This window comes from Megascapheus bottae, chromosome X (assembly GCF_031878675.1).
Source record: "Megascapheus bottae isolate mThoBot1 chromosome X, mThoBot2.hap1, whole genome shotgun sequence".
In the NCBI taxonomy this organism is placed as follows: domain Eukaryota; kingdom Metazoa; phylum Chordata; class Mammalia; order Rodentia; family Geomyidae; genus Megascapheus; species Megascapheus bottae.
Genome location: NC_143547.1, coordinates 5,058,206 through 5,083,299, shown reverse-complemented (window position 1 = coordinate 5,083,299; position 25,094 = coordinate 5,058,206). Strand labels below are relative to the sequence as shown.

Here is a 25,094-nt window from a genome sequence, read left to right as displayed (position 1 = left end):
AGGAAGCCTGGGCCCCAGAATGACCTATGTGTCATTCTGAACAAGTTGCACTTTGGTGTGAGTCTACATAGAAGCCATAGAATCAAGGGGCTGGGCATTATTACCTGGTTTTTAGCTCCTGTCTATAGACAGTTTGGATGACAGATCGTCTGGATCCTATAATGAATGTTTTCTTATGCAATGATTATGTCATTCTCAACTAAGACATCACGATTTTGAAGATATCATCATATTCTCCTAGAAGAAAAGAGAAATTAGATTGCTACTCAATGTATGGTTATTTGTAGGTTTGTGATAGGTAGAGATCCCAGAGGCTTCGTCTCCATAGGTGCCAATGGAAGTGGGCTTAAAGCCAATTGTTGCAGAATTAATCTCACTCTGTGTCTTTCCAGGGAAACTTTATGGTGATGTTCCTTTTATAGAAGAGAGACACAGACATCGATATGAGGTATGCTTTTATTTCTTCTTTTTAAACTGTGATATTTTTATATTATTATTATTATTATTATTATTATTATTATTATTATTATTTGTTAGTCATGAGCTTAGGAACTGTCCTTAAGCTCTTCAGCTTGAGGCTAGCACTCTTATCAATTTGAGCTACAGTGCCACTTCCAGTTTTCTGATGGTTAATTGGAGATAAGAGTCTCATGGACTTCTGTGCTCAGGCTGGCTTTGAACTGTGATCCTCAGATTTCAGCCTCTTGAGTTGCTAGGATTACAGGCATGAGCCACCAGCAACTGGCGATGTATGCTTTTCATGATGAATTACTATCTACATTATGGATGCTTAGTGTAGGGAGCCCCAGTGATTAAAAGCAAACCTGTGGGGAAAGTGTACAGGCCAATAGTATCGTTAGGGTGCAGATGGAAGACTTGCTAAATTCCCCACAGCCTCTGTGCCACTTTCTGTGTGTCTACTTTGGCCTCTGACCAGTCTCCTTGATGGCTGTGAAAAGGATATAAGCAGCAACAGAGGCAACACGTATGTAATTTTTCTTCAGTCTGATTAGGTCAACTTATGTTACCTGTCAACCTATGAATTGGTAACTGATGGTGAACCCTGGTAGTCTTAAATCTGGATTCTTCCAGCATTCATCTGTCTGTGGGGATGAGCTTATCATATTTGGCGCAGCCAGTTGAGCCAAAACCACTTCAAAAATGGCACAAATGAGAGTCCCTAGACTAAGAGCTGAGGGCTGGTGGCTCATATCTGTACTCCTAGCTAGGAGCTAGGATAGCTCCTGAATAGCTATTCAGGAGGCTGAGATGTGAGGATCGATGTTAGAAGCCAGTGCAGATAGGACAGTCTGTGAGACTTTTATCTCCAGTTAATCACCAGAAAACTGGAAGTTGAGATGTGGCTCAAAATGGTAGAGCGCTATCCTTGAGCTGAAGAGCTCAGGGACAGCACTTAGGCCCTGACCAAGTTCAAGCTCCAAAAAAGTCCCTAGTCCTAGGGAAAGAAGAAGAGTTCTAGTTCTCTGAAATTTCTGATTTGGAGAAGGGAGAGATAGCTAAGTACACACAGCTCCAGAAAGAGACAAATATAGGATTGGATATAATTACTCAATCTTAAGGTTCTGAGACAAAATATCTAGGTTTTATGTTTTGATTCTTTTTAAAAAATTATTTTTTATTGTGGGGGTAATGTATAGAGGAGTTACAGTTACATTCGTCAAGAGAGTAGTGCATTATTTCTCACACAGTGATACTATGTTTTGATTCTTTGGGAAATAGAACGTTGTACACCTAGATTAAGGTGATTCAATTAAATAGTATGTCCCACGTTTGTCCTGAGTTTAAAATTAGTCATTGGGGGGCCGGGAGTTTGGCCCAGTGGTAAAGTGTTTGCCTAGCATGCATAAAGACCTGGATTCGATTCCTCGGTACCACATACATAGAAAAAGCTGGAAGTGGTGCTAAGGCTCAAGTGGTAGAGCTCTAGCCTTGAGAAAGTCCAAGGGCAGGGCTCAGGCCCTGAGCTCAAGCCCAGGACTGGCACAAAAAAATTAGTCATTGTGTGTTGAATACAGAAATTAAATATTCATTAGAAAATGAATGAGGTAGAAAGTCTACTCGACTGATGAAGGACCTTTTCATTAACTGTCTGCATTGCATCGTGGTTCAAAGACATTTAATTTCTTCTATTTCCAGGTGAACCCTAATCTTATCCACCATTTTGAGCAGAAAGACCTATGTTTTGTTGGTCAGGATGTTGAGGGGAAGAGGATGGAAATCATTGAACTGGCAAGTAAGTGCTTTTGTAAAGCTTCATAGTGTCAACTGTAGACTACTTTGAAATCTAGTTTGTTATTTTTTTAAGATCCCTTCTCCTCTGTAATGAACATGCAAGTACAAAGTCCATGAAAAACAAATTGCTTGCCTTGGGTTGATAGCTCGTGCCTATCATCCTAGATCTTCAGGAGGCTGATATTTGAGGATCACAGTTCAAAGCTATTCTAGGCAGGAAAGTCTGTGAGACTCTAAGTAACCACCAAAAAGCCAGAAGTATATCTGTGGCTCAAGTGGTAGAGCACTAGCCTTGACTGGCAAAGCTTATAGACAGCACTCAAGCCCTGAGTTCAAGCCTCAGGACTGGTACAAAAGAATACATTGCTGCTGGGTACTGATGGCGCATGCCTGTAACCCAGCTTGCTCAGGAGGCTCAGGTCTGAGGATCATGATTTGAGGCCAACCTGGAAAGAAAAGTCAGTAAGAATTTAAATTCCAATGAACCCCTGGAAAGACAGAAGTAGAGAGGTAGCTCAAGCAGTAGAGCACTAGCCTTGAGGGAAAAAGCTAAGGGATAGGACCCAGTTGCTGAGTTCAAGCTACTACTACTACTGATATATGTGTATACACAGGCACACAAATGTATTGATTGTAATCCTTAACATTTAGGGGCTTATTCGTTTAATTGTACCATCAAAGATGTATCTTTTCAAGTCCAACAGTTCTATGACTTCTTGACTGTTTCTCTTCCTCCTATTGTAGGGTTTCTCCTGTGTTTTACACTCGGCAAAAAGCAGGCAGCTCACCACTTGTACCCCTCTTTCTTTGCTCTCTCTCCTCCTCTGAGGAAGAATGACCAAATACCCACCTCACTCCTGGTGACAACTGTTGCTGTTTGTCACATGAGAAACCTGGCTCGTCTCCAGCCTTTCTCTATTGCTTGTGCTCGAAGGTCAAGCTCTGGCCTGTCATTGAACTTCTCAACACTCATTGCTGCACTCAGAGTTCTTTCTTAAAAGGGAATCGGACTTTTATAGAGGAAGAGCACAGAAGTTGTTTATGACTGCACTGCACAGGCCCAAAGCACACAATTAGTCATTGAGCCAGAAGGCAATGTTCCTTTAATTCAGATCTGCTTGAACATGATAAGCCTGCAGTCATACCTGATCCCAGCTCTTTGTCTTCATATTCTTTGCCTGGGGGTTAGCTCTTCCGCTAAAAGCTACCATCCTGCCCCTTCTGCCACAGAACCACTTCGGGTTTGCTGGTGGTTAATTGGAGATAAGAGTCTCACGGACTTTAGTATCTGCGCTGGCTTTGAACTGCTATCCTTAGATCTCAGCCTCCTGAGTAGCTAGGGTTACAGGCATGAGCCACCAAGCCTGGCCATGGAAATTTCTTAAGAAAACTTTTTGTTTACCTTGTTGTAGTATGCATTCTCTTGGAATTGTTCTGTTTTCCTCAGTTGTCAGCAAATCCCGAGAAGCTTCTTTTTCATTTTATCACAAAGATTTAGCTTCTCACTTATGCGTTCAAACTTCATGTGGGTTGGAAAGGAAATGAGGGTCTCTGTAAAACCTTGCATTTAAAAAAAACTATTGCATTTTATTGTCGGGTGATGTATAGAGAGGTTACAGTTACATTCGTCAGGTAGTGGCTACATTACTTCCTGAATACTGATTCCCCTTTCCCATGTTTTTCTCCCACTTTCCCTTCCAAACCTTACAGTTTTTAAAAGCTGACTGCAACAGAATTCATTTTATGAAGGGAAATTCCCCAGAAAATTTTGCTCTCGAATGCCACTTAGAAGCATAGCATGAATCTCCAATAGTTTTTCAAGGACCTTAAGAAAAACACAAATCTTGATATTTATATAATTTCAGAATTTGGTTCAGAGTAACTAGGCCCATTATTTTAAAGGTACTTTATCTGACTGATAGAACAACCTCAAGATAAAACCTTTTTAATCATTTATATTTATGCAGAGAAGTTTCTTTTAGATAAAATGATTCAGAGCAGTGACCCATTTGTTCAAATATTCTGTTGCTGGCTACAACTGGATCAGTTTACAAAAACAGGATTACTGTCTGTTTTTTTCCCAAGGCATCCCTAGATAGTAGGCTATAACATTCATTGTGTCTTACATTTAAAGCTACATTGCCTAGATTTCTCTTGAAAGATGGGTGGTTTCTCTTCTTTCCTTGGGGGGATACATTTCTGGGCAAAGGTACAATCTCCATAACCAAGTTTCATTATTGAATTTTTCTCTAGTTCAAGAAGGCTTCTGGGGGCTGGGAGTTTAACCTACTGGTAGAGTGCTTGCCTAGCATGCACGAAGACCTGGGTTCAATTCCTCGGTACCGCATACATAGAAAAAAGTTGAAAGTGACTCAACAATAAAATACAAAAAAAAAAAGGAAAAAAAAAGTTGAAAGTGGTGCTGTGGCTCAAGTGGTAGAGTTCTAGCCTTGAGAAAAAAAAGTCCAAGGACAGTGTCCAGGTCCCGAGTTTAAGCCCCACAACTGGCAAAAAGAAGAAGAAGAAGGAGGAGGAGGAGGAGGAGGAGGCGGCGGCGGAGGTGGCTTCTGCTTAAATACAGAATATAAGGGAACGGAGCTGTCCAGTAGAACTTGCTATAAGAACAGAATTGTTCTGTCCTATTCAGGATGGTAGCTGCTAGACATGTGAGACTATGGAGCATTTGAATCGTGCTAAGTTTATTTTAATAAATATGAGTAACCATGTGTTACTAAAGGCTACCATTTTGTATAGCAGAATTTGAAATTCGGAACTTATAGTAGACATTGCTGTTCAGTAGTTATTTCCTTATTATTGGGGTGGTTAGCAGCTTGTAGTTAACAGCAGTTGTGGAAAGAATTATGTGATTGTGGAATTCCATACTAAATTTTTAGATCATTTGAACAAAGATCTCATTCAATGATTTTAAATTTATCTTTACTTCTTCCTATAAAATGTCTGTAGTTCATAGTTTAATACACATCGCAATTAAATTATTTTTGGTATTTGAGAATACTGACCATACCTTGTACCATAGTAATCATAAGATTAGAGATGCTCAAATGATAGTGTGTGTGTGTGTGTGTGTGTGTGTGTGTGTGTGTGTGTACATATGCATGTGCACACGTGCAAGCCAGTCCTAGAGCTTTTACTCAGGGCCTGTGCACTCACTGTCCCTGAGTTTCATTTGCTTAAGTCTAGCACTCTGTCACTTGAGTCACAGCACCACTCTGGCTTCTTCCATTTATGTGCTACAGAGGAATTGAACCCAGGGCTTCATGCATGCTAGGCAAGCACTCTATCATTAAGCCACATTCCCAGCCCCTCTGAGAGACTTCTATCTCTAATTACCTATCAAGAATTTGGAAGTGGAGCTGTGGCATAAGTGCTACTGCACTTGCTTTGAGCATAAAGGTTCTAGGACAGCACCTACCTGAGTTCAAGCCACAGAAAAAGCACAAATAACCACCACAACAAAAACAACAGAAAAGCACTATTGCTTAACTTTGCTTAAAAGAACTCCTTTCCTAAATAATATTCCAGATGTCATTGTCATCCTCCTTCTCCTTCTACTCCTCTTCTTCTTCCTCCTCCTTCATCTTCTCCAGTCCTGGGCTTGAACTCAGGGGCTGAGCAGTGTCCTTGGACTTTCTCAAGGCTAGAGCTCTACCACTTGAACCTGAGCACCACTTCTGGCTTTTTTTCTATGTATGTGGCACCAAGGAATCAAACCTGCTAGGCAAGCACTCTACCACTAGGCCAAACTCCCGGCCCCCAGATGTCTTCTTAAGTGAGGTGTTTTACAGTTTGGAGTTCTCCAAAAATGGATCATGACAATTACAATGATGATAAAATAAATAATCCTTTTAGAACTTAAGTTTTCTTATTCAGTAATGAGATAATCTTTCAAGAACTTCTCATGTTTGTTTCAATCACATTATGATTGCTCTCATTTCAGATCATCCATATTTTGTTGGTGTACAATTCCATCCTGAATTTTCTTCCAGGCCTATGAAGCCTTCGCCACCATATTTAGGACTCTTACTTGCAGCAACTGGGAACCTAAATGCCTACCTACAGCAGATGAGTAAACTGTCTCCCAGGTAACCAACTGTCTTACTGCTCCAAGCAATGACCCAAGACGTGTCGTTACTAACATCTTATGTTGCTTATAAAATTTTTATTATAAAAGTTTTAAAGTGAAAGATCACTTATTTTACCTTAAACAAAATTTTATTGCTCTTTTTGAAAACAATTTAATTACACTTGCAGTGGTAATGTGCCAGCTGACACTTGAGTATTATTTTTAGAAGTTTTTTAAATCAGTTTTCTAAGTTAAAAAATAAGTTTCATATTCTGATTCTCCAATAAAGAAATGTATATTCATACTTAATATGTTTATTAGCCTGTTTTTCTTGTTGCTACTGGCAAATTTTTTTTCTTTGCCAGTCCTAAGGCTTAAACTCAGGGCCTAGGCACTGTCTCTGAGCTTCTTTTGCTCAAGGTTAGCACTCTACCGCTTGAGCCACAGGGCTACTTCTGGAGTTTCTCTGTTTATGCGGTACAGAGGAATTGAACCCAGGGCTTCATACTTGCTGGGTAAATGCTCTACAACTAAGCCACCTTTCCAGCCCATACTAGCAAACTTTTAATCTCCCTGAGGTTTTAGCTGAGGGAACTGAACGCACCACTCTAGTGGTAGAGAGCACATCTAGCAAGTATAGGCACTGAAGTCAAATCCTAGTACTGGAAACAAAGGTTTTACATAAGGACTTTATATTGCTTTATTTATGTTTTAAAAAGGTTTATTAGTGTATCTGTAACCTCTCTATACATTACCCTGACAATTAAAAAAAGTTTTATTAGTGTATATTAGTTGTACAAGTTTCATGTTGACATTTTGATCAGATCTGTCCCATCTATCATTCTGTCTCATCCTTTTTTCATTAAAAAAAAATTATGTAGTGAAATCTTTTACTTTCCTGATTTGCCTCTAGTATCTTTCCTGAAGTCTTTTCCTATGGAATTTCATATGAATAATAACCCTAATGTAATAATTTTGATATTATAATTTATAATCTATATGAGCTCTCTCTTTTTATTAGTGTATATTAATTGTTCAAAGGAGTTTCATTCTGTTGTTCTTAGACATGACAACAATGTGCTTTGGTGAAATTCATTTCCTTTATTATTCTTTCTTGTCACATGTATATGGACTTGATTTTTAGCAAAGTAGGGAACTTTCTTCTTTTCCTCAAAAATTGTAAATTAATTTAATTTTATTAGATGGATTTCTACCTTGTTCAGTTGATTTTGTTTCCTTACACCTGGACCTTTATTCGTTTTTTCATTATCATAGCATATTGTAAACCAACATCATATCTACCTGACTGATCACTGTTTCTACTTGTGGACCAGTGGTATGGCTCAATGATAGATCACTTCCCTAGCCTGTGCGAGGCTCTGGATTTCATCTCTTGTACTAAAAAAAAAACAGTATTTTGCTAGCTGTGTGTGGTGGTTCATGCCTGTAATCCCAGTACTTAGAAGGCTGAGGCAGGAGAATCCCAGGCTAGCTTGGGCTACACAGAGTTGTAGGCCAGGCTGGGCTACTTAGCAAGACTGTCTCAAAAAAGTGTATTTTACTGTAATGATTGTTAAGATCAGGTTTGAGTAAAAAAGTTCTTTAGTAAATATCTTTACTTCTTTTCATTGAAGAATACTTACGTTAAAAGTTGCAAATAGAGGGAACTAGTAAGCAGTATAGCATATAGTATTAGGAAGCTGATTACCACGGTATGTTGTTTAGAAGTTTTCTATTGCTGACCCTCATCCTAGCCAGTATATTATTGTCACTAAGGGCTACCAGGATCTGTACATGTCTGTGTGTCATGTGTCTATGTCAAAATGTGTTATACAAGCCTATAGATTAGTGCCATTACCTGCTTGTAGAGACTCACAGCTCTAGTGTTTGTTTTGCCTACATATGCATATGGAAATGACTTTATGTAGCTTGCATGCCAGGTACCATGCTGAATTAATGATCACTGTCTGTAGTCTTGAATCAGCACACTGAGTTTCAAACTGTGCGGGCAGAGCTGGAGTGTGGCCTTACCACTAGGAATGGGTGAGCGAGCTCCAGGCTCTTTCCTGCTTCAGTTAAGGTTTCCACACTAACTGACTCAAGGGTTGCATAAGATATGTCATCTAAAGAAGATGCTCAGAGGTGTTCTCAGACTTCATAGATAAGAAGCAGATTAAAAATTCCAGTGTGGGGCTGGGAATATGGCTTAGTGCAGAGTGCTTGCTTAGCATGCATGAAGCCCTTGGTTAGATTCCTCAGTACCACATACACAGAAAAGGCCAAGAATGGCACTGTGGCTCAAGTGGTAGAGTGTGAGCCTTGAGCAAATAAAACTCAGGGACAGTGCCCAGGCTCTGAGTTCAAGCCCCAGGACTGACAAAAAAAATTCCAGAGTGGCTAGGCACTGGTAGCTCATGCCTGTACATTTAGCTTTTCAGGAGGGTGAGATCGGAAAATTGTGGTTCAAAGCCAGCCTGAACCGGAAAGTCTGTGAGACTCTTAGATCCAAGAAATTACCAAAAAACGAGAAGTGGAGCTATGATTCAAGTGCTAGAGTGCTAGTTTTGAGCACATAAGCTTAGGGACAGCGCTCAGTCTCTGCATTCAAGCCCCAAGACTGGCATAAAAACAAGTTCCAGTGTGGTTCCATGTCACACGAGCACTGTGACCCTTCATAACTCTTTTTAGTCTCTATTATGCCTTAGGATCACTCAGTATGAGAGAGGGATGACGTGGAATAAGTTAGATGGACAGGAGTGATTATTCACTCACAACTATCTGACTATTGGCAAGCATTCCTAGCTTATGAGTCCTGTGTAGTTTGCGTGCACTGGATACCTGTGCCCTCTGACCTGCCAATTCCTGCTGGGAGACCATACTCTCTGAATGAATCTACCTGGCAGTTTCTGAGAAAACTGCTTGCTAGCAATTCCTGCAGTAGGCCCAGTATATTCTGGATGAAAGGAAAGCCCTCTTAATAAAATTCTGTTGTTTATATTGGAATCCCAGTTGACTAATCCCAGTAGCCTTCTGAGGTTGTGGGAGAATTCCTATGTGCTCATTACAAACACATGCCTTCCTTACGGGCAGCCAACATTTTTATCTTTGTTTCTCTGGCTCCCTAGCACACAGGTATTATTTATTATGCATTAAAGCAATACATTCAGGTAGCAGAAGAAGATGGATATAGTCTAGTCCAATCTCGACACATTTTCAGGGGGGATCCTTGACCAAGAACGCTGACTAGGTGTTAATCCAGTGACAGACACCAAGACTACAATGGAGTCTTGTACTTTAACTCCCCTCTGTCTCGCTTCATGGGATTAGTGAACTTTGAAAAGCAAACAAGTGCTTTGATGGCCAGGCTTTCATATGAGCAGAGATGGAACTGCATTTCTTTCCAACAAGATTGCCTCCTGTAATCAGCTGAAGAATGAACACTAGAATAATGACTTCCTTGCCTGGAAATGGATTCTGATGCTATTCAAATGTATGGCATACAGACAGCGGATGTCTTCAAGGCACAGAGTGTAAAAAGACATGGGTTTGAGTAAGAATACTTGAGTGCTAATGTCTGTACTCTGCCTGGTAGAGAGTATTTATCTTTAAGCAATCGAGAAGTTGTAGTAAGAATGCTATTTGGAGATTGAGAGCTGGTAAAGTAAGTATCTCGAGAAAGGCAGAGCAGTTATAAAGACCAACTCCACCTAGTTTTTAAACTGTAGAGTCTATTCAAGGGCATAATAGTTTTCAGGTTGTTTTGAGCTACTAAAATGTATACATACATACATATATATATATATATGCATGCACAATCAAGCTCTTGTCTTGGTTTGAAGGCCTCCCAAGACCTCCTACATGTTCGGTAAATTTCAAGAAGAAAGCCGAATCTATTGTAATTATAGCTAGTGTTTATCTTTGTGACTCAGTGAGCATGCTCAGAAGGACCAGTAAGGGAAAAGATGTTAAGTGGACTCTACAGGTAGCCATTTGCAGGTTTCCTGTGTCCTTTCCTCCTATGAAAAATCACCTAGAGTGTACCCTCCTTCCAGGAGTGGAAACACAACATGTGGATGATATTTCTGCCCAGAGATGCCTATTTGAGACTTGAAAGTTTAGGGATTTACTGAGAGCTGGTCGGTAACAGTGGAAGTGGAGCTGTGCCTCAAGTTCTCTGCCTAGGATTAGGGAAATAATCTTATCAGTTAGGGAACACACATTCTGAAGGCTACATACCCAGACGCCATCCAAAGACTGAATCGGCAAGCTTTTCTAAAGATATCAGCCTCAGGCCTGTTGTGTTAGCTCCATTTTATACAAGTCTAATTACTAAGTCATTTTTAGAATAAATAAATCCAATGGAAAATTATAGGTCTGTTAAACAAATCATTACTATTCTTTCATGATGTCTGTATTCTAATTTCTAAATATAATTTGTCCCATGTTCTGGCTGGCATATATAGTATAGTGAATAAAATGAGATAGTTTCAGGAACTTGAAAGCAAAATATTAGACTTGTACTAAATACAACATGCTAAGCGTCTTGTGATTATGAGTTTTTTAGTATCTAAAAACACAGTCTCTGGCAGGAGCACCTTTTTTGGTGCTTGAACTGGGACTGTCTCTGAGCTTTTTGTTTTCTGGCAGTTTTGGGGCTTGAACTCAGGGCCTAGATGCTGTCCCTGTGCTTTTTTTTGTGCACAGGCTAGCGTTCCACCACTTTGAGCCACGGCACCACTTCAAGTTTTCTGGTGGCCAATTGGAGATAAGAGTCCCATAGACATTCCTGCCTGGGCTGGCTTTGAACAGTGGTCTTCAGACCTCAGTCTCCTGAGTAGCTAGGATTACAGACGTGAGACCCCAGTGCCTGACATGTCCCTGAGTTTTGCTTAAAGCTAGTAGTCTACCACTTGAGCCAGACCTCCACTTCTGGCTTTCTACTGATTAATGGGAGGTACAAATCTTACCAACTAGCTGGGTGCTGTGACTTAAAACAAAATCTCACCAACTGTCTTGCCCTGGGCTGGCTTCAAACTACAATCCTTAGCTCTCAGCCTTCTGAGTAACTGGATTACAGGTATGAGCCACTGATACTGTCTTTTTTTGATGCTGAGGTTGAAACTAAAGCCTTGCTTATGCTAAGCATGCATTCTACCACGGAGTCACACCTCCTGCACCAGCCCCACAAATTCCATTTTCAATAACACATGAAACACTGGAGTCTAAAGTTTGTCAATTGCTTTTTAGCATATGTGTGTCTGTGGCTGTCCTGTAAAGTGCTTATGCAGAATCACTACACAGCAAGTTTAAGAGTACCATCAGGGCTGTGTGCTAGTAGCTCATGACTGTAATCCTGGCTACTCAGAAAGCTGAGATCTGAGGTACATAGTTCTAAGTTAGCCCAGGCAGAAAAATCCTGTGAGACTCTTGTCTCCAATTATCCAGCAAAAAGCCAGAAGTAGAGGTATAGCTGAAGTGGTACAGCATTAGATGTGAGTGAAAAATTCAAGTCAGAGTGTGAGGCTCTGAGTTCAAACACCAGGATTGGCACAAAAAACAAAAGGAAAAAGAAGAAAGAGGAAAGGAGGGAGGGAGGGAGGAAGGAAGAAAGGAAGGAAGGAAAGCAAGTATCAGGTGCCAGTGGCTCATGCCTATATTCCTAGCTACTCAGGAAACTGAAATCTGAGGATCAAGGTCTGAAGCCAGCCCAGGCACGAAGATTCATGACATTCTTATCTCCATTTAACCAACAAAAAGCATGAAGTGGAGCTATGGTTCAAGAGATAGAGTGCCAAGCAAGAATTGGAGTTTGGGGATTTAAGTCCCAGTTATAGCACACACACACACACATACACACACACACACACACACACACACACACACACAACTCACACACACACACACTCATATATAAACATACAGACACCAAAAGGTGATACAAGCTGACTGTGCAGCTCAGTGGTAGAGCAGGTAGTTAGTATGCACAAGGCCTCGTTGTCTGTCTCCAGCAGTGCACACACACAGAGGGGTCATAATAGTCCCTACTTCCCACGATAGTAATGAAGATTAAATTTCCCATTACAAATAAAGCACTTAGCACTGTGCCTGGTCTCTGATAATAATGATCATTATTATTATGCTATTATTAAGTTTACTTTAGTTCTAAGCTCCTGGATCTCTTGCTTTCTGCATAGCCTCCTACTTGGTCTCTAGGCCTCCAGCTTTCTTATTTCTAATCCATTTTCTCCTGACAGAATGATCCTCCCACATTATTCCGGAGTTTAAAACCCTCAATGGCTTCCCTTGGCTTACAGGATAAAATGTACATAAATCCATATGGAACAACTCGAATTCCCTTGAGGGTTTTAATGCCATTTCCTCTTGGCTGTTGATTCATATTCCTGTACTGCTCTGTGGGAGAAAAATACTGATTTATTTGCTATTAGGATGGCAGCTTTCGGTAATCGTTAAGTTGGGGGTGACGGGAGAGGATCTCCTCCATTGTTTTCAGAGTTCATTACCTTCCTGTAAGGCGCCCTTCTCCTCCTTGGGCTGATTGTATGTGCTCTGATTCTGAAAGCTCATGCTTTGACTCAGTGTAAGAAGCTAGTTGTCTCTGTATGAATCTGGTATTTGCTTACTAGAACTAGTTCAAACCTGCAATCACCTTGCTTTTTGATTTTTTGGCCTGCGTGGTTGATGTTGCTAGGGGCCAATATGGTGACAGTTTCAATGAGTGGATCAGGTGCCATGGATGTGGTTTGTGTACCAGCCACTTCCTGGGGAATTTGGTGCAAGTCACCACTCCTGTGTGAAAACTGGTCAACGTGGGGCTTTGTAAACTTTAACCTACTGTCACAATGATAGTGTTGCCTCTTTGTTATATTTCAAACAAAAGGGAAGGGGGGGACAGGATTGTTATTTTTGCTTCCTTTTTTGAGTCCTGCTTTTAAAACATCTTTTAAAATAGCTCTCTCCAGTGATTGACTTCACGTTTCTGCCCCACCCCCACCTCGGTAAATTACTGTTCATAAATCATGCTTGAGTCTTTCCTTTGGGGATTAGATATAGGTTCAAAGGTGCTCTTTATTGATTGTAACCCCCCATGAGGCTGAAGCTTTGACTGTCAGCCAGGAATGGATTTCAGAGTATTACAGACTACTGTGCTTTGAATGCTCCAGCTGGGTTCTATGCTACTGTTTACTCTGAAATGTAAAACTCATTGAGAGCATACTAAGTTATTTTTCTATTGCTTTCCTATTTAATGGCTTCCAGGGGCCCTTTGAGAAGGAAGTAAGTATGGTGGTAACTGCTTGCTTGAGTGCATGGCAATGTGTTTTGTTTTTGTTTTTGTTTTTTGCCAGTCCTGGGCCTAGAGCACAGGACCTGAGCACTGTCCTTGGACTTTCTCAAAGCTAGCACTCTACCACTTGAGCCACAGCACCGCTTCTGGCTTTTTACTATGCATGTGGTACCCAGGAATTGAACCCGGGTCTTCGTGCATGCTAGACAAGTACTCTACCACTAGGCCAAACTCCCGGCCCCGGCAATGTGTTTTTTAAAACATGTTTTTTCCCACATGAAATGGGTTTTGATGAAGATATGTAGGAACATGTGCATGCTGGGAATCCTTAACTATATCATTAATTTGTCTGTGTGTGTGTGTGTGTGCATGCGTGTGAGTGTGCGCGTGTGCAAATGTGCATGCACTGGTCCTGAGACTTGAACTGAAGGCCTGAGTGCTTTTCCTGAGCTTCTTTTTGCTCAGGCACCTTACCATTTGAAGCACAGCTCCACTCCCAACTTCTTTTGTTCTGTTTGAGTAGTTTGTTGGAGATAGGAGTCTCATGAACTTTCCTCTCAGGGCTGGCTTCCAACCAGGATCCTCAGATCTCAGCCTCCTGAGTAGCTGAGATTACAGGAGTGAACTCCTGGCTTCTTGCTTTGTGTCATTAAACCAAAAAAGAAAATTCCAGTTACCTCTTTCCTGTTGATGGAGAAGTGATTTACCAGCTACTTGGGTCTGCCTAAAATGGACTCAGCTAGGCATTATGATGCCTTCGAATATGTTTTCTTACTTCGGGAATTTATTAGGAATCGAATGTTTTTGGTAACTATGTCTCACTGTGACACATCTTACATCTTTTATTTGTCAATGTCGAGTTGCATGGAAGCCATTGTGATCTTCTCAAGAGAGTGTCTTAATTATAGTGATTCCCATGTGTGTGTATGGCTGCTTGTAATTTTGCTTTTTGTCTTGTAAGAAATGGTCTTGTTACTCATAAATTGAAGGTTCTGCAAACAGAACTATTGGGGAACTATGGTATGTGGTGGTGGAAAAGAAAAGCTCCCTCAGTTTTAGAGGGAATAACTTTAAAAATACTTTTTTTTTTTGTCAGTTGTAGGTCTTGGACTCTTGGTCTGGGCATTGTCCGTGAGCTCTTCAGCTCAAGGCTACCTCCCTATCCCTTGAACCACAGCGCCACTTCTGGTTTCCTAGTGATTAATTGGAGATAAGGGTCTCATTGTTTAGTACCCCGGGCTGGCTTTGAACCTCAATCCTCAGATCTCAGCCTCTGGAGTAGCTAGGATTATAGGAGTGAACCACCATGCATGTCTTAAAAATACTCTTAAATAGCTAAGTTTACTTGGTGCAATTAAGATTAAACTTGCCAATTTTAATACTGCTGTTACATCTGAAATAAATTTATGTTATGTTCTGGTTAAATAAAAAAAAGAGCCTGGTGGGTGGTTCACACCTGTAATCCTAGCTACTCAGGAGGCTGAGATCTGAGCATCGTGGATCAAAGCCAGCCCAGGCACTGAAGTCTGTGAGAATGATACCATGGCTTGTGGCTACTGTTTTGGATTGGTGCAGGTTTAAGCATACCCTCATTAAATGTAACAAGACATATATTAATGTAGATACATTTTGTGGCATATTGTAGAATTTAACATGTAAAATCCTAATACCTAGTGGTGGTTACCTCCCTGGAATCTCAGTACTTGGAAGATTGAGGTACAAGGATCAAATTTTAGGGCCAAGAGCTAATTAGGAGTTTGAGATCTGAGGATCAATGTTTGAAGTCAGCCAGGGCAGGAAAATTCATGAGACTTACTTTCTCTCTCTCTCTCTCTCTCTCTCTCTCTCTCTCTCTCTCTCTCTCTCTCTCTCTCTCTCTCTCTCTCTCTCTCTCTCTCTCTCTCTTTCTCTCTCCCCCTCCCTCCCTCCCTCCATCTCCCTCTCTTTTGAGAGAGAGCTGAAATCTTCAGCTCAAGGCTACCACCCTACCATTGAGCCACAGCCCCACTTCTGGTTTTCTAGTGATTAATTGGAAATAAGAATCTCACGGTCTTTAGGTCTTTAGTACTCTAGGATGGCTTTGAACCAAGATCCTCAGGTCTCAGCCTCCTGAGCAGTTAGAATTACAGGCATGAGCCTGTGCCTGGCTATCCATGAGATTCTTTTTTTTTTGCCAGTCCTGGGCTTGAGCTCAGGGCCTGAGCACTGTCCTTGGACTTTCTCAAGGCTAGAGCTCTACCACTTGAGCCTCAGCACCATATCTGTTTTTTTTTATGTATGTGGTACTGAGGAATCGAACCTGGGTCTTCATACATGCTAGGCAAGCACTCTACCACTAGGCCAAACTCCTGGCCCTATCAATGAGATTCTTCTCACCTATTAATCTAGAGGTGGAGGAGTGGTTCAAGTGGTAAGGTGCTAGATTTCAGTGAAAAAACTAGGGGACAGCATCCAGGTGCTCAATTCAAGCCCCCTACTACTGGTACAAAAAAAATGTTGAGAGCTACATAGTAAGACTGTTTCAACAACAACAACAATTTCTTCCCATGGAGAGCCTAGTGTGTATGGCAGATTAATTCAGAAAGATTAGTCTTAAGACAGAGCTGAAATGTTTTTAGTTAGGTGGAAAGATAATGAGATAAATTTAGCTTATTACTTCTTTTACATTTGTTTTGAGTGAAATAGCACCCTAAGTCATATACATAGCATAGAGCGACACCCACATTTTGTAGCATGTGCAGGAGCTACTGTTGTTCTGTGTTGTTTCATGACCCACATTTTATTTCTACCACTTGTTTCTTTTGCCAGCAGATGAATGCCCTCAAGTCCACAAGTTTGGCAGTAACCCCTCTTTTGATAATTTTGTTTCAGAGCATCATGGTTTGCTTTATTGTTCTACCCTGGGTCTCTGAACACATATGAAAGAAAATTAGTGGCGATGAATGAACTCAAGCTGAGCCTCATTTTGTGAGATTCATCCTGTGCCATTTTGGTGTGTTGGCAGAGCTTGGGGCAAATGGCTTTCAGATAGGAAATAAGAAGGGTTACAAATAGATCCCCCCCCAAGCCCACTGGCTAATAAGGGCTGAGAATTATGCTGTTTCTCATTAGTATGGGAAACAGTTCTGAAAATCATGCCCTTTGCAATTTCTCCTGATTCTTTGTATCTCCATGAGTTTGAAAGAAATTAGGAATATATGTAGTCCTCATAAATAGCTATAGCTTAAATATTTTATGTAGTTTTCACAGGAACTTTACATAGTCTTTTGGCCCTTATAATGTTTTGATATCAGTAAATCTTGGGCTGGAGATGTGGCTAGTGATAGAACACTTTATTAGCAAGTGAAAGGCCCTTAGTTCAAACGCTAGCACTGCCAAAATGTCATTTATAGGATGGCAGACATATGAGAGAGAAGATGTGAACCCATCCTACTCTTCACTAGCTTAGAGATGGTAACAGAAGCATGTGTAAAATTTGATGCCTGAGGAAATGGAGTTTTTTCCTGAATCTCCAATTATAGGAAAGAAAATACAGGGGGAATGCATAGATAAAGTTGTGTCAATGTTTCTAGCCAGGTTACGAAAACATTCTGCCCTTCTTTTTTTATATTTGCTTTTTTTGTTTCTTAAAATTAATTTTATTGTTGGGGTGATGTACAGAGGGGTTACAGTTATATTCATCACATAGTAGGTACATTACTTCTTGAACATTGCTACCCCTTCCCATGTATTCCTTCTACTTTCCTTCTCCCCACCACATTCTGCAATTCTTATGCAGCAGTAGAAGTGATTTTCCTGAACTAACATCCAACTAGAACATAAATTTTATTCTACTAATCTTTGGGATACATTTGTCTTTTATGCCTAATTTATTGTTTTGAAGGTAATGGGGATCAAACTCAGGGTTTATACTTGCTAGAGAGTTGCTGTGCTACTTAAGCCACTCCTCCAATTTAGAGCCAAATTCTTAAATTTTCTATATCTTCTTCCTGCCCTAATGTCCCTATATCTCTGCTGTGTTGTCCAAAAGTCAGGGACAGAGTAAATCTTTGTTTTTTCAACCTGTCAGCATTGAGTTTCTGAAGCCAATACCTTCTTCCCTCTTTTAAAAAAAGTGAAATTTGGGCCGGGAGTTTGGCCTAGTGGTTAAAGTGCTTGCCTAGCATGCATGAAGACCTGGGTTCAATTCCTCAGTACCACATACATAGAAAAAAGCCGGAAGTGGTGCTGAAGCTCAAGTGGTAGAGCTCTAGCCTTGAGAAAGTCCAAGGACAGTGCTCCGGCCCTGAGCTCAAGCCCAGGACTGGCAAAAAAAAAAAGTGAAATTTGCTGGGTGCGGTGGCTCACGCCTGTCATCCTAGCTACTCAGGAGGCTGAGATCTGAGGATCATGGTTCAAAGCCAGCCTGAGCACTAAAGAATGTGAGACTTCTCTCTCCAATTAATCACTAGAAAATGGGAAGTGGTGCTGTTGTTTAAGGGGTAGGATGGCAGCCTTGAGCTGAAGAGCTTGGGGACAATGCCCAGGACCAGGGATAGGGTGGTAGCATTGAGCTGAAGAGCTCAGGGACAGTGCCCAGGCCTAGAGTTCAAGCCCCATGACCCCCAACAACAACAACAAAAAGTGAATTATTTTTCCTGCTATGGAATTCTGAATTCCAGTGAGCAAGTATTTGGGATGGGTCAGGCACAGAATAAATACTTCCTGGCAATATTAATAGCACTATAGTGGAGTTCATTAATGTGCTGGTTTACTTAAAACCAAGCAAAAAGACCAAAAGTGAGTTTATGTCTCAGAGCTGAAGTTCAATTGTAGAGTGAACTCATTGAGATGTCTACAGGAACCCATCATGGTGACAGGCGTTTCAACAACAAGTTCTATACTGAATATTATGAATGACTGAAGGAAATAAGATCATTCATAGATTTCTAATTTAAGAATGGCTTATTTCTCAAACCTTCGGACTAATGAGAAGTTTCTCTTTTCTTCTTGTGCTAGTCCTGGGGCTTGAACTCAGGGTCTAGATACTGTCCCCAAGCTTTTGTGCTCAAGTTAGTGATCTGCCTTTTGAGCCACAGCTCAACTTCTGTGTGTGTGTGTGTGTGTGTGTGTGTGTGTGTGTGTGTGTGTGTGCAGATAAGAGTCTCATGGACTTTCATGCCTGGGCTGGCTTTGAACTGTGATCCTCAGATCTTAGCCTCCGGAGTAGCTAAGATTACAGGTGTGAGCCACTAGCGTCTGGTTTTGATGTGCATATTTGTTGGAACCGAAAGCTTTCTATGCTGCTGGCATATAAATCACAGTGAGAATATGATCTGAAGTGGCTAGCATTTCAAGGCAACTTTAGAGAGTACATTAACTTTTTAGATGTGCATGTTTCCTGTTTCCTGGGGCTTGAGCCAACATGCAGGCCCTTGTCATAATGAACACCAAATCTAAGCTTCCCTCGGGATTTGCTCACCGCCATGAATGACTAATCCATAAATAACTAATATCCAGGGAGGGACAGAGAGACAAAAACCAATGTGCAGCTGAAACAGAAAGGATAGTATTTGACTAGTGAATCAGGCATCCACAGCTGTGTTTACTGTTTTCTAGTCTTTTCATGTTGCTGGAGGGGAGGAAAAACATCTTTTTCTCTCCCCAATGTAGGTTCATGTCTGAGGCCCTGATAGCAAAAGACAGATTACTAACAAAAATATACACATTTATTTAATGTTTTTCTTTTTATGATTGTCTTTAAGTAGTTGTACAAAGGATTTGCCATTTAACAAAGTCTGTGAATACCATCTATCTTGACCAATTTCAACTCTTTCAACATTCTCACCCATCCCTCCCCGCCCCACCAATCCCTCCTAGTTCTTCATTTTGTAGGATAGATATAGGATTTTTTTTGGCTAGTTCCAGGGCTTGAACTCAGGGACTGTATACTGTCCCTGAGCTTCCTTTGCTCAAGGCTAGCACTCCGACACTTGAGCCACAGTGCCACTTCCAGCTTTTTCTGTTTATGTGGTACTGAGGAATCGAACTCAGGACTTCATGCATGCTAGGCAATCAATCTACCACTAAGCCACATTCGCAGCCCTAGATATTGGACTCTTGACTACATTTTTCCTCCTCCTTCCTCTTCATTCAACTACCCCTTCCCCCTGGACTCCATCCTTTGGAGTTTAATTATAAATTTTATGTGACATAAAAGTCTTTGTTAAGGAAATGAAACACATAAACCCTAGTGCTTTCTATAGCACGTTTGAGGAAGAGTGGAGAGCTCTGGAGAAATAGAATAGGGCAAGGAATACGACATCGAATTAATGGCAAACTAAGCATGGACATTTATTCAGGTTATTCTCTCCATCTCTGTGTCTCAGAGGAGGGAGTCTCCGTTTCTCTGGATATGGGGAGGACGCCTCTTACCTGAGGGTCTTATGGATCTGCTTCCAGGAAAGATCAAGAGTGTCATTCCCGGGTTTTGTGACATGCTTCAGTGCCAAAGTGATGGGGAAAAATCCAAAAGACCTTCTTACACATGCTAGCTACCCCTCAGATTATTCCTGTTTAAAACATTCACTAGGGGCTGGGAATGTGGCTTAGTGGTAGAGTGCTTGCCTAGCATGCATGAAGCCCTGGATTTGATTCCTCAGTACCACATAAATAGAAAAAGCTGGAAGTGGTGCTGAGGCTCAAGTGATAGAGTGTTAGCCTTGAGCAAAAGCTCAGGGACAGTGCACAGGCTCTGAGTTCAAACTCCAGGACACGCACCAAAAAATGCACCCCCCCCAAAAAAAACTCCTGAAATACCCAACATTCACTATGCCAGCATATGTATTTTTTTTGTGCTGGTCCTGGGGCTTGAACTCACGGCCTGAGCACTGTGCTAAGCTTCTTTTGCTCAAGGCTAGCATTCTACCACTTGATTCATACTTCTATTTCTGACTCTTTTGGTGCTCAATTGGAGATAAAGAGTCTAATAGTTTTTCCTGCTTGGGATGGCTTCAAACCATGATCCTTAGATCTAGCCTCCTGACATTATAGACGTGAGTTAATAGCACCCAGCATTATACCATATTTTTGTAAAACCTTTTTGTCAAAAGAAATAGTTGCTATCATTAAGAAAAAGTATGAAAAATCTCTGAGTATTGGGTAATATTGTATGTACTTGACAACAAATTGAGATCAGTAGGGAGAGGACTAAGTGATACTCCATTTCGGAGAGCTTGAGACCTAGGCCACAATCAAGAATAGATTCTTAGAAAATAAAGGGGAACTTATCAATACAGGTTTTCATTTTAAGTAATAATAAAAAAAATAGAGTGGCTCTGTTAGAAAGCAGACCATAGGTAAGAGGAACAGGTAAGAAATCAAGGCTTTGTTGAAGTTTACTGATGATCAGTGGTCTCCAGAAGATAAATTTCAACTTGAACTGATTTTTTTCCCCTAAATTTTCTCAATAAGTAAGTTCCATTTTCTGATGAGAGCAAGTAATTTATTTCTCTGACCCAAGATGGAGGCCATTATATGTGGTTGGACCCAACTCTCCCTCCAGTGACCACAAAGTGGTAACAGAGCATTCCTTAGTTTTTCTCTGGATAGAGGTTAATTTTGGAACATGTTTGCAGCTGAAAAGTGAATAATTGTTAAGTGTTTTTTTTTACACCTTCCTAAAAACTAGTTTTTCTTTTGCTGTAGTGATGTATCCAGTGATGCCAGTGATGATAGCTTTTTAGAGCCACAGATGGCTGATCTGAAAGTAACAACTGACTTGGAATAATAGGGTCTTCGGAGAAGGTAAGAAGAAATCTTCAAGTATGACTTGTCTATAGATAAACTATAGTCTTCCGCAGATGGGAATATTACAGGGCTTAGCTCCTTTGGGATGCTATTTGATGGGCACCAGAGAGTAGGACACACCTAAGAGCCAATGGCACTCTCCATAGTATTTGAGAGAAATAAGGCACGTCTGAGGCCAGAAATGAGTGTATAAATATGCCAGTAAAGAGTATCTGGGGGCTATAGTTGTTAGAGTTGTAGGAGTAGATTGAGCATTGGCAATTTTTTTTTCTGCAAGGCCGGATAGTAAGTATGTTAGGCTTAGGAGTCATATAGTCTTTCTCACAACTACTAAGATCCGTCATTGTAATAGGAAAGCAGCCATTGGCAAGAAAGAATGAAATAGACATGGTTCTGTGCCAATAAAACTTTATTTATAAAAATAGTTTGCTGACCATAGTGTAGGTCTTTCATTGTAGGGCAGATTCCCCTGGATTTGTAAAAAATCAAATTGATGGAATCTGCTTTGTTCTCATAAGTCCATGTTGCTCCCCTCTCTGCCCGTTTTTTTTGTTGTTGTTTTGTTTTGTTTTGCCAGACTGGGCTGAGGCTTAGGAGCTGAGCACTGTCCTTGGATTTTCTCAAGGCTAGAACTCTACCATTTGAACCACAGCACCACTTCTGGCTTTTTTTTTCTATGCATGTGGTACCGAGGAATCGAACCCAGGTCTTTGTGCATGCTAGACAAGCACTCTACCACTAGGCCAGCATCCTGGCCCCTTCTCAGCCTGTTTTTTACGTATCCAAAGATCCTACAGAGAGGACTTGCCTCTCCCCTCTTAACCTATTCTTTCTATGTATCCAAAGATGGGCCATAAAGATTGACTTTCACCTTGTTTTCCCAGGTGCATAAAGATGCCACGCAAGCCACCAAAGATGAGTGTAGACTGCCTGACTCCAGCAGGACAATCTATCTAAGCTTAGCTATGAACATTTCATCATGGGCCCAGCCAAAAACCTCCTCACCTCCCTTGACCTAGAGGCATTTTCATTAATCTCTTCCTCCTTGGTCAGACCTCATAAAGCCCAGTTCCTGTCTCAGCTCAAGCACACAGTCTCCAATCCCAAGGGAAGGCTGTGTCCCTCACTGCTCTATCTCAATAATAAGTCCTTGCCTGAGGAAGATCAAGTCTGGCCCGTTTCCTTCCTTTCTCCTCCATTTTTCCTAAGAAAAATAGCATTTTATTTCTTCATAGGAAGATACTAGAGACAAGATTAGTTTCCAAGGATAGCTTCTTCCTGTGGCTCTGTTACACATTGTGAGAGCAGACAGAAACCTGTATCAGTTTCCTAAATTGATTCTCAGAGGCAGGTGTTGCCAGGGATTTATCCCAGAGATTGTGGCAGAGCTCAAATTAAATAACTTCTTTTTGGTGGCTTTGGGAAAACCTGTCAAGAGTTCATTGGTCTAGTGTGCATTCTTTTTGTATTAATCTGTGGAGAATACTGCATGCATTCATCAGTGGGGAATCACAGCTGTGTGGACTTAGGTTTACCTCAAACAAATTCACTTTCAGGAACAAGACAAAATAATGTACAGGCTATTTGGAGGTTTTGTTTTTTGTTGGTCTTGAACTTAGGGACTGGGCCCTGTCCCTGAACTGTTTCTTGTTCAAGACTAGTAGTGTTCTATCACTTTGAGCCACAGCACCACTTCCATTTTTTTTTTGGTAGTTAATTGGAGATTAGAGTTTCATGGCCTTTTCTGCCCAAGCTGTCTTCGAATCACAATCCTCAGATCTCAGTCTCCTGGGTGGCTGGGATTACAGGAATGAGCCCTAGCACCCAGCTAGAGTCATTGTTTTTGTGACAGTCCTGGGGTGTGAACTCAGGACCTGGGCCTTGTCCATGAGTTTTTTGCTACAGGCTAGTATTCTACCACTTTTAAGTCACAGCTCCACTTTCAACTTTGTGGTAGTTAACTAGGGAAGAGTCTCACAGACTTTCTTGCTCAGGCTGGCTTTGAACCTCCATCCTCAGATCTCAGTCTCCTGAGCACCTAGAATTACAGATGTGAGCCACTGGAATCTGGCTTTAGCTGGAGGTATTTTAAAGAAGTGTATTACTCATTTTTGATGTTGCTAACACTTGTATTCTCTTTTTTAAGGCACTGAAGCAATTGTAATCAACATGAAGGAATTACCTGAAGAAATGACCACACTTGTAAAGACTCACTAGTGTTTATCAAACGTGGACTGTAAAGACTTAGAGCGAATCTTCTGAGGCTTACTCTTGTAAACCAGAACCAATGGAGTAGTTTTCATTTTCCTCCAGAGGCCACCTTTGATAATCATAGATTAAACTTTCCCAACAATCAATCACGGGAAGAAAGTGTTTTTGTGTTTTGTCCAGCACATAATGATGTCATGATGTCACAATGATAAGTGAGCATCCAGGTAACTGGGCCTTCCTCTGTGGTAGGGTGACAGGTCATGTGCTATAATTAAGTTAAAAAAAATGAGTTGTTTTCTTACCCTGAAACTCAACCACAGGCTTGTATATTGGCCAAGAATATTTTGATTACTCATCTTTTTATTTCCCAGGAAAAAGTAAAATTCAGCATTTTTTGTTATTGTTGTTGGTTGTAGGGCTTGAACTCTGGGCCTGGGCTGTCTCTCAGCTTTTCAGCTCAAAGTAGTGCACTACCACTTGAGCCACAGTACCACTTCTGGTTTTCTGGCTCTTAATTGGAGATAGGAGTCTTTTGGGCTTTTATCTTCGGGCTGGCTTTGAACCTCTATACTCAGATCTCAGCCTCCTGATTAACTAGGATTACAGGCGTGAGCCACCAGCGCTGGACAAAATTTAATGTTTCTAAGTGGCAAGTATGATCCTCACTTTAAACACAAAATTTAAAGGAGGTACAAAACCATCGGAAATTAAGACCAGAAATTTGAGATGAAATTCACACAACAGAATTAGCCATTTTAAAGTGAATAGTACAGTGGCATTTGCTGATATCTTGCAACCACTAACTTTATCTAGTTTTAAAATGTTGTCATCACTCTAAAATAAAAGTGGTCATCAGTCCAAAGTAAATCTCTATGTCTGATAGCAGTCACTCCTGATTTTTCCTTCCTCACATCCTCTGGAACCTCCCATCGCTTTTCTATGTGTATAGATTTTCATATAAGTGGAATCATTCAATGTGTAACCTTTTTGTGTCTGGCTTCTTTTATTTACCTTACTTGTTTTAAGGCTCATCCATATTGTATCATGTAGTAGAACCTTGCTTTTTTATGGACAAATAAAATTCCTTTATATATCTGCTGCCACATATTTTTTACTGTCTAATAGATACTTGGCTTATTTCCCTTTGGACTATTGTAAATAATGTTGCTGTGAACATCCATGTGCAAATATTTGTTGGAAGATGTGCTTTTGATTCTTTTGGGTATGTACCTAAGAGTGGAGGTGCTGTGTCACATGGTATTTCTGCTTAACATTTGAGGAAGATTCAGTAATACTTTAATTGAACACTTGCAGAAATAAAATGAATAAAAAATTATAGTAAAAAGTCAAAATATAAAATGCAGAATCTAGCCCCCTGTGTCCCTCACCTACCTTCCTGTTACATTTGATGAGTACAAGTCAGAAAAAAAGGACTTACTTAATCCTTAACTGCCA

The 25,094-nt window shown here is 40.8% G+C and overlaps 1 protein-coding gene across 6 annotated transcripts in view; it reads left to right on the top strand.

The window, feature by feature from the left end:
- The window catches only part of Ctps2 (CTP synthase 2), an 87,971-nt gene extending 64,186 nt beyond the window's left edge, over positions 1-23,785 (top strand). For 4 of the 6 annotated variants that reach the window (XM_090326495.1, XM_090326499.1, XM_090326493.1 and 1 more), the window contains 6 exons: positions 393-448; positions 2,158-2,254; positions 6,212-6,356; positions 13,613-13,630; positions 21,327-21,425; positions 23,575-23,785. In XM_090326495.1, coding sequence (XP_090182621.1) covers positions 393-448; positions 2,158-2,254; positions 6,212-6,356; positions 13,613-13,630; positions 21,327-21,408 — 398 coding nt within the window. In that variant the 3' untranslated portion in view covers positions 21,409-21,425; positions 23,575-23,785. Of the gene's footprint in view, positions 1-392; positions 449-2,157; positions 2,255-6,211; positions 6,357-13,612; positions 13,631-21,326; positions 21,426-22,312; positions 23,515-23,574 lie in introns of those variants that run through there. The other 2 variants (XM_090326497.1, XM_090326498.1) reach the window with 2 other exon arrangements.
- Positions 23,786-25,094: the final 1,309 nt, after the last annotated feature.